General features: G+C 35.6%; 1 protein-coding gene across 3 annotated transcripts in view; it reads right to left on the bottom strand.

Annotated features, from left to right (window-relative positions):
* Window positions 1-1,254: 1,254 nt before the first annotated feature.
* The window catches only part of Rspo2 (R-spondin 2), a 161,047-nt gene continuing 152,201 nt past the window's right edge, over window positions 1,255-10,100 (bottom strand). For all 3 annotated transcript variants that reach the window (XM_076555799.1, XM_042264748.2, XM_015997415.3), the window contains exon 6: window positions 1,255-3,169. In XM_076555799.1, the coding sequence (XP_076411914.1) occupies window positions 3,054-3,169 (116 nt within the window). In that variant the 3' untranslated portion in view covers window positions 1,255-3,053. The remainder of the gene's footprint in view (window positions 3,170-10,100) is intronic.

The raw sequence follows: 10,100 nt of genomic DNA, 5'->3' as shown, positions 1-10,100 counted from the left end.
GGTTATAGCTGTACTCTCAACTATAGCTTTAAGCTTCTGGGGGTGAACTCGATATCTAGATTTTGGAAATTCCACCTTTTCCTTGCATTCTCCCCACCCTACACAGGATAGTGGCTTGCTGATATTGCCACTGTCTTGTCTTGGTAGCTCATTTGACTTGACAGATGATTTATTACCTATGTAATTAATATATTCTTGATATTATAGTTCATTTGAAATATCTAATTTAGTTTATTTCCTTGACTGCTCCACAGCTGTGAAATAGTCATGTATTTAGTTTTAGATTTATATTTGCTTCCTTTAAACCAGGAAACTTAGAAATAAGTGAGTGTAAATAAATGCTCACGAGAATAAAAGTTAAGCAGTGTCTAGGAGTGAATTAATAATAGACTGAAGCTGTATGATACTTTTATAAACGTTAATTCAACTATTTATTTACCGTATGGGAGATGGGACCTAGGATACTATGGATGCTTGCAAAAGTTTCAACCACTGAACAAATTAGGTTCTATTTTGTTAACAGAATGTTTTTGGAAAAAAAATCAAAATAGCTAATGAAAGAAATAATAGGTAACAATTTCTATAGTACTTAATAATCTTCTATAGTGACCACACTTTATATATATCACCAAACTCTTAACTCAGTCTGTACAAGGATGTCTTAATTTCCTCATGACATTGGTTCCAAGAGGTTCTTGCAGACACCTAAACCCAAATATGCTCACATACCAAACTGTGTTATATTTCTACATAATTTACTATGTGTATAAACTTCCCACACACTAAAAATTATCAAAATTACCTAATATGTGTAAGTGTTATGTTTAAATGTTGCTAAATACGTTGTTTAAGGAATGATAAAAAACAAACATGTTGAGTATGAATGTAATTTTTTCAAGTATTTGTGATACGTAGTTGAGTGTACTACATTATACATTATACAATATACTTCAGATTGGAGAGCTGTAGTACATCTCTTAGTGCAGTCCGTAAAACATAGTCCTACATGTAGATAAGAAACCAGGGAGAGAGAACAATTTCTCTCAGTCTTCTTAGGCTAGATTTGGACTTGGGCAGTCTAGTTCTGAAAATCCTACTTTCAACTACTGTGCAGTAATTTTTACTGAAATGAGTATCCTAGACTTATATCAATATATCCTCTCATGTTTTTAATGCATCACAGTAGACAATAGTGTTGGTAAAGCATTGCACCTTCCTCTAAGTGTACTCTTCAAGTAAAAAATAGTCCAAAAGCAATTTTTGAGTTTTTAATGCACAAAAACAACAGCCCAGAAACATAATAAGCATTGACTTATTAACAATGAAGTATGATATTAAGAAGACCCCTCCCCACTTAGTAAATAGGAATATAGTGTATGAATAGACATGAAGGGAAGGGAACACTTTAGGATTAAGTGCAAGCCCTAAAGTTGAATACAACATTCATATATGGCTTATCTTGCATCAATATTTTCATAATGAAGCTTATGACATCTATACTTATCAGCAAGATGTTTCTGACTCAACAAAAATGCTGAAGAGGTAGTTTTACCAATGCAAAGTGAGGAAAAGGCATTGCCTTGCTCTGGCTGTTTCCTCAAAACTCTACAACAACTTCTTTTGTTCTAAACTCTCCCTGGATCAGCTAGGAAGATTTAGAGCCTGCCAATTCATAAGTCAAAGGACTGATTGACCCAAGGGGACAATGGTGATTCTTAAATCATGGCTGTGTGAATTGGCTGGGAAGCCTCCATCATATTCTTTGTTCTAATGGAAGACATTCTGGCTCAGCAGAGAAATGCACAGTGTGACTCTCAGTCGGAGAAAGCCCTCCTACTTTCTCTTTTATCTCTTAGGTGGTTTCAGGATAGCAGCTTCCCCAGTGACCCAAAAATTTTGCCAGGTAACCTGTCATTGAATGTCACGAGTTACTTTAAGTTTGAAAGAATGAAGCTGGAAACTGTGTAATAAATACAAGTAACTGCACACAAGTCCTCATGTTTTCAGCTGTGTTTCATAAATCATCACTTTCTGAACTCAAAAGGAGTTTGGCTTCTGATGGCCAGATGCTGCATGCTGCTTAGTGTGTGTGTGTGTGTGTGTGTGTGTGTGTGTGTGTGTGTGTGTGTGTGAGAGAGAGAGAGAGAGAGAGAGAGACACACAAACTGGGGAAGTTCTATCTGCCCCGAAACTCTGACATCAGTCATTTGACTCTACGTACAAACTAGCTTATCCTAAACTTACAATTGGAAACAAGCCTACCCCACCCCCACCCAAAATAATACAAACAGAAGAAACAAAATGGCAACAAAACATTTGTCAATTTTCAGAATTAGAACAATCATGTACCAGACCATAGTTAAGAACCACTAAGAACAAAGTGACATCTTATCAATCAGGTATGACTTGTTATACACAGAAAGCATAACTATACAGTATGGAGCTTTGTATGGAGCTCAGCAGAATCTGTACATGTAAGCACTAGGCTGAAATATAGTAGGAATTTCCACAGAATACCCCTAGCTAAAAAGCAGTCTCATTGAAAGATCATTTGAAGGTCACCAATCATGAAAACATCGTGCGGTGACACTAAGCATTATTTCCACTCGCAATTGTCTTTGACAATGCACAAGGTGAGAAACAAAAAGTCACAAGGGAACAACGCTTGCCTGCTTCTGTATTTTCTTTCAGGTAGTAGGCATGGGTGCACTCTCCAGTGGTGATCTACAGCCACATGCCTCCTACAAGTTCACTGTGCCAGGGGCAGATTCTTAGGACACATGGTGCTCATCACAGGAGTGTACATGCTTCAGCTCCCACTGATGAGGTCAACAAGCTCCTGCTATAACAGGCTCCAGATTCAAATCAAAGCATAAATAACCCAGAGTCCATGCTTGGGCACTTCCCTTCACAATGTAACTGAAAAAGGATACTGGTCAGAGCAGCAGGAATGCTGTCCACCAGTGTGGATTGGAGAGTAGCTTTGTGCACTTTTGCAATATAAACAACAGCAACAAAATCCCCCTCAAAATCCCCCCGCTATTGCCTGTATTTTATTGGGTAGCTCTGTCTGTAGCTAGGAAGACACTGTGCTGCTCTTGGGCTCTTTCGGTCAACTTCCTCCTCTTCTTCTTGTTTCTCTTCTCCTTGGCTTTTGGTGTTCTCTTCCCTAGGATGGGATAAAGAAAGAGGGAAAATAGAGGATGTCAGAAAAGTTCCTTTCTCAAGGAAAGAATACAAAACATTAAGCATTTTGTCCACAGCCCATCTGGAAAACATCACCTATGGAAAAGGCAGCCTCAAAGGAAAAATTGTTCACATTAATTTTGATGAAATAATAATAATTTCCTAAATTGGATATGCTGTCCAGAACAGAGACAGATCTTCCTGCTACAGGGAACTGGCATATGTAAAGCTTCCCAGAGGCCAGATCAGTCTTTCAAATATCATCCTGCCACAAAAATTTCATTTATACTCTCCTATTTTTAACAATGCTACTCTTAGCAGCCACCTTTTGCAGCATATTTCTGCTGCTTCACATGTCTGTCAGTCAGAAGAAAATCAGCTTCTCTCTATCATAAATATACTGGAAGTTTCAAACTCCCTTCTTTGGGAGCATGGGTCTTGTTTTTAACACCATGCCTACCAGGTTCTCTACAGACCAATGAATGAAACAATTAACTACGTGCATTGATTTTTTTTTTAATTTTCTATTAAAAAACAAAACTCAGGAAGGACCATTCATTACGTGTTTTACCAGTTCTTATCCAAATTGCCTGGACAAGTCGTTCCTATTAACATTAAGAAGGCTTGCTTGTTCCGACAAACGGATGATATATGTTTCACTATCAGAAAACCACACCAAGTTCTATTTCTTTCTTTAGCCACCAGGAAGCCTGGACCACAAAGTGAATACTTGAGGGTTTTCTCCAGCAGGGTTTATTGGATATGATTCCTCCTCTGCCATCTTTTATTTCTTCCTCCTTCTGGTTGTGATTTGTATTTCATACTTTAGAAGGTCTTAACATTTCTTTGTATATAGATATATACAAGATTATGAAAAAAAAACCAGGAAGTGCTTGGGTTTAGTTCATTATTTTATATTACAAACATAGAAACATGACATGTTCATAAATGTCACATTTTACTGGAAGTTATCACTATATACCTTCATCACAGAAAGACTACTCTAGAAAAAAATCCAATTACCAAATATCTGCTACCTGCTGTACTTGCAATTTTATATAAAACCTATGTTCTGTTTCTGTAGGGTTCAGCCATCAGATACCAACGCCAACAGTATTGATAGCATTTAGGTGAGCATCCAATTAATGCTCATCAATTTTCCTATACATATGAAATTCAATTTTTCAGTACAACCCCAAAATAGAAAATGTAGCTAATATAAAATAAACTACACGGGACTGGAAAGATGGCTCAGTGGTTAAGAGAACTTGCTGCTCTTGCAGAGGAACTGGGTTCAGTTTCCGTGGTGGCTCACAATCATCTGTGTTCCAAGTTTCAAGGGACCTGAGGTCTTTTTCTGACCTCCATGTAAACACATAGTGCACATACATTCATGCAGGAATAACTCTCATATACATGAAATAAATCTTTTAAAAAATAAGCAAGAGATGCTTAGGAAACTAAAGAGAATACTTAAGTTTCCTAAGGAAGTATTATTTCACATTCCTTCAAATTTCTCAACAGGAAGGGAAATGGTCTTACTCCTCAATACCCCAGAAAAGAGACAGAAATACAGTCAACATTCAACAAATGGTGCCTGGGTAAAAAAAAAAATCCCAAGAAAGAAGATAAACTTATTTTAATAGACACTACATTAAAATAATGAGAACACGATCATGCTCCCATATTAAATTATAAAGGTCCTTGAAGTTAACTGCTGGTTCTCATTAAATTTTGGCATTAATGTTATAATGGCATTTTGCCATATTTAAACATAGTTAATCCTACCCAATGAAACCCTAGTCCAAGCCATCATTAATCCAAGCAGCTGTGAAGTTCTAACTATGTAGGTCCATTATCTCTAATGATGACACGCCTGAAGAGCACAAAGAAGTACTTCACAGAGAAAGGCATGTTTAAAGAGAAGTGTCAATTACAAAATTTTATAAAGATTTCTCAGCTCTGCATGTTCCCCAAATAAACAAATATCTGAAGCTCAAAACAATCATTGCTGACTATATTTTTAAAATTCGTTGAGTTTATCATTCCTTTATCTAAATCTTGGCATTTCTCTTAAAAGTAAATTGAAATTAAGTGAATGGAGAACAAAACTTGTTCTACTAGACTGAAAATGTTAAAGAAAGCTTCTAGCATTCACAGTCTCCAAATCTTCATGTAGAGAAGGTAATATAAAATAAACTAGTTGAGGCTAGAGAGAGGGCTCAGTGGTGAGAAGAACTTGGGGCTCTTACAGGGGACCTAGATTCAGTTCCCATGGTGGTTCACAACCATCCCTAACCTGAGTACCAAGGGATCTGAGCCTGAGTTATGGATGGTTGTGAGCCACCATGGGAAATGTACACTACTTTCACTCAACCCTAATCCATGCACAGTCACATCTTTAAGGTGGCCCATTTTGTGTCTGTTATCTAATAACTATTCTGACAAAAGCATCAGTATCAAATGGTCTTGGATTTGTAATGGGACCGTTACTAACATTTGCATGAAACATTTGGTATTATAGGCTTACTAAGTGATGCTTCTGAGAACCATGAAATATTCTTTCAAACTATATGTTTATGTCTTTGATGACCAGTTCCAACTGATAGTGATTTGGGGACCCAGTGATAATCTTAATTATTTTCATATGAAGACTGTTGAATGTAAACTCTTTGCCATTGTTTGGTTGATTGGTTGGTTCGTTTTGTTTTGGGCCAGTACCATTTCTGATATTAAATATATTGAAAATACCAAAGAATTAAGATAGAAGGCCAAAGTCTGACCACAAACAGGACTAAATTAACTGAAAATATTTTGTGGTCACAGTAGATTGTTCTGACTTTATGCTCAACTTGAAATAATAGAAATATATTAAAAGAGAAGTTATAGAAAAGATTCTACACACATTTTCCTTGAAATTAAGATTTTCAGACATGAAGAAATTAGGTTCAAACTGAGAAACATCTAACCCTGCTCTTATCTATTGGGTAATTAAAATTGGACATAGATGTGCTAATTTTTGTTCCCACTTAATTTCTTTATATTTATCTAGATATATTCATATATCTATTTTGTTTGATATTAAAGTTGGAGAATGATTTCTGTACTTTGCATAATTGTACATTCTCAATATATTTATGCACATATAAAGGTATGCATAATAATTGTTACCCTAAGAGAAATCCAACAGATTTAACTTTCTTCCTACTTAGTAAGGGAAGACTCAGAATCTTTACTACACAAGATCAGAAAAGGAAGCTTGGGTTTATGAGTTTGGCAGTCTCCAACATACACAACTCTACTGACAAGTTCTGCACATCATTATCCTGACTGCTTTGAGAACACAGTGTCCTTGACCCATTGCTACAGCACAAATCTGTTCAGAGTAGGACAGCACACTGTGCAGAACAGATCTGCTGAGACCCATTCTATGGATGCATAATGATGACTTGCCTGTATGTTACTGTCTTTTAAGAAAACTGATGTGATGTAATGGAGAAAAGCTACATTGAGGAAGAGAGAATCTGGATATTGTAATGGATGTGTATGATAAGACACTACATTGTGAGTCTTCATTTCTACAATGATGGTCATTTTTCACCAGAGAGTTATGAGATATTATATGAGAAAGTCATGTTACTGAGATGAAAGAAAGACAAAAAAAAATGAAACTTTAAAGGTACTATCAAAACCACACGCTAAGCAACATAATCTTTACACACATATGGAAATGGTCCAAAAAGATATCCTATCCATTCTTCCACAGTGAAAGGTGAGAAAATGCTTGTGGAAATATTCCTAGCTATCAGCTGTGGATTACTGCTATTACATTCACAACAGGATATGTTATTTTGAAGCAAACTAGCAAGAAGACTCACAAATTACAAGATCTGAAAACAATGAATCTCTTGATTTCACTATTTCATTCTTCCACAAATTCTCAAATCCAACATTCTTCTTTTCTTTAGTCTTCAGAGAGAAGCTTCACATCACTTTAGCAGTGGTTCTTGTACTTCTATCAGTAAGGCATAGAGGCTGTCTAGGGTCTCCAATCTGACTACTGTTTGTCCTGAGAAAGATTTTCTAAGAGTAAATATAATAGATGTAAACTGAAGGGGAAAAACAGTAGCTATGATTACAAAATAAAAAGCTTCTCTGTGTTTGCATATATATGTAACATATATAACACATATGCCTATACGTATACATGGACATGGGGGAAAGCCATGTTATGACAAATGTGACTGACTGTATAATTAAGTATAATTACTGTTTTAGCTACAACTGTAACAAAAACAATTAATTATGACCAAGATGCAAATTTTGAGGTTTGTATTATTCCAGGAGTTTGTGAATTCATGTTATCTTTCAAGTAACTAGCCTTGAAGGATATAGAGTCATGTAAACAACTGTCCTTTTGAATTCTGCCACATCTCAGCAGGCACTCTGGAGGCAGAACAGTCAGAAGCCTGAGAGGTCTAGACTATAGACAATGACTGGCAAATTGGTGATTTCTATTTCGCATATGGGTAAGCTGAGTTTAATAAAGAATGATTAGCAAGATAAATTTATTTTTTAAGACTGATGAATGATTCTGTGGAAAGAGGCAAGTTGGTCCTTAAAATATTTTAAGTGTTCATATAAAAATATACAAAAAACCCTAAATATAGTTCATAAAGAAAATTAAAATGACTAATATATTTAACAATTAAAACTGCCAAATAAAAAGAGGTGTTGGTGTATGATCCTTCCAAGTAAAAATCCTTAAGTCTGTTAAGAATACGGAGATGCAAGCATTAGACACATTATAGAAATATAACTTCAATACAACCTTTCTACAAAGCCATCTGGCAATATTCATAATTTTATCTCTGAACTAGGAATCTATTTTGGGAAAATAATCTAAACTTGGGCAAAGCTTTATGCATGGAGATATTTACTATGATAGTGATGAAACATAAATTATCTCAATGTCCTAGTATAATTTTTCATGATCTCTTTTTTATGATGATTGAAGCAATAAAGTATCCTTGCAACAAAACTCATGCATTTTATATTTTAAGGCTACAGCAATTAAATCCCTTTCTAAGAGTACTATTATTGCATGTTCCCAAAATCTATCATGAATGGGTCTAAGAAAAATCCCTTAACATAAAACTACTCTTATTATGAAAACAAGGCAATTCATTCATACAATGATGACACACAAATTGGATATAAGATATAAATGCTTAGGAATACATAACTGACCTAAACCCATTAGACATTAAAAATCGCTATTAATTTATAAGGTGCCAGTTTTTTCATTGTTTTGTCTAGAAAGATACCTCAGTAGGCAAATATAATGAGCAAGTTTGGGCCTACTACAATCTGTCTTAAGAGTTCATAGTAACTATTGTATTGGCATATGAAGATTGTCTTTTTTATATGCATATGCTGTTCTAACATATTTTCACCTTGTAAAATGACTAAATTGAGTTTATTAACACATTTACCACCTCATATATTTATCTGTGGTGAAAACACTTAAAGTCTCTCTCTTTGAAATTTTCCTGCATACATACTCTTATTTATATATGACCTGGGGAGTCAGAGGTGGGTGAAGGTAAAGCATAATATGAATGGTAACATTCATTGGTGTGTTTCAAGATTATTAAAGTGTTAACAATCAACAAGCCACCTATTAAGAGTTTATTGGACATCTTAAATTTCAAGGGGCAGAACAAAAAACTCCCAGGTAATCATCTAGTCACTTCAGTCTACAAAAGAACTGATGCTTTAAAAATCAGTACATGTAACAATAATAAATAAAAGGCAACCACCAACTTGAAAGGAAGTGAAGGGTGTCGCAGGATGGGTTATAAGGGAGATTGGAGGGAGGAAAGAGAAGGGGGAAAGTGATGCAATTATATCTTAATTACAGAGCACCAAAAAGACAAGATTAGAAAAGAAGATGCCCACGACATATCACAGTTAAAGCACTAAGTTTACAAAATGAGACAAGTATAGATAGCTGCAAGAGAGAAAAACACAAATCATATATAAAGGGCAACTTTTCAGAATAATAGCTGGTTTCTCAATGGAAAGTTTAGAAACCAAAACAGCCTAGAACAACACATTCCAGGTCCTGAAAGACCATGATGGCCAACCTAAACAAATACCCAGCAAAACTATCTGCCATAATTGAAAGAGAAAGGAAAACTTTCCATGTTAAAAACAAGCCTAAAAAATATATTCAACAAATCAAACCAAAAGAAAATACAGCAAGACTGAAGAGGGGTATAAGCATAGCCAAGACACTGTGGAAAAAGAAAAGAAAAGTTATAATTACTAAACCACAGAGTACTACTGAGGTTACAAACAACACCACATATCAACAACAGAATGACTGCAATCAACAAACACACTTCAATAGTAACTTTAAATATTAATGGCCTGGATTCCCCAATCAAAAGACACAGACTGGCTGAAAGGATCAAGAAACAAATTCCATACATCTGTTGTCTACAAGAAATATAACTTAGATTTAAAAATAGGCACCACCTTAATGTGGTGATATTTTATTTGTGCTGAAATGTGGTAATATTTTATTTGTGCTTTAAAAAAAATAAAGCTTACCTGGAGATCAGAGGAAAAAGCCAGCTACAACACAGAAGTCATGAAATGTTAGCACACACTTTCAATCTTATCACTTGGCAGGCAGGATCTCTGTGTGTTCAAGGCCACATTGGAAACAGAGCCAGGTGTGGTGGCACATGCCTTAAATTCCAAGCCACAGCTAACCTCACCTGGCCACCTTCTCAACTGGTCTTGTTCCCTCAGACTGGAAGCTTCTGTGTCCTCATCCCAATGGCTCTCAGCTGAACTGCTGCTTGAAAGCCTGAAGCTTAACCATCTAAAAGTTTAACCAGCCA

Source organism: Peromyscus maniculatus, chromosome 20, assembly GCF_049852395.1.
Source record: "Peromyscus maniculatus bairdii isolate BWxNUB_F1_BW_parent chromosome 20, HU_Pman_BW_mat_3.1, whole genome shotgun sequence".
Classification (NCBI taxonomy): Eukaryota; Metazoa; Chordata; class Mammalia; order Rodentia; family Cricetidae; genus Peromyscus; species Peromyscus maniculatus.
The sequence above is the reverse complement of the archived record's forward strand: the minus strand, read 5'-3'. Positions and strand labels throughout refer to the sequence as shown.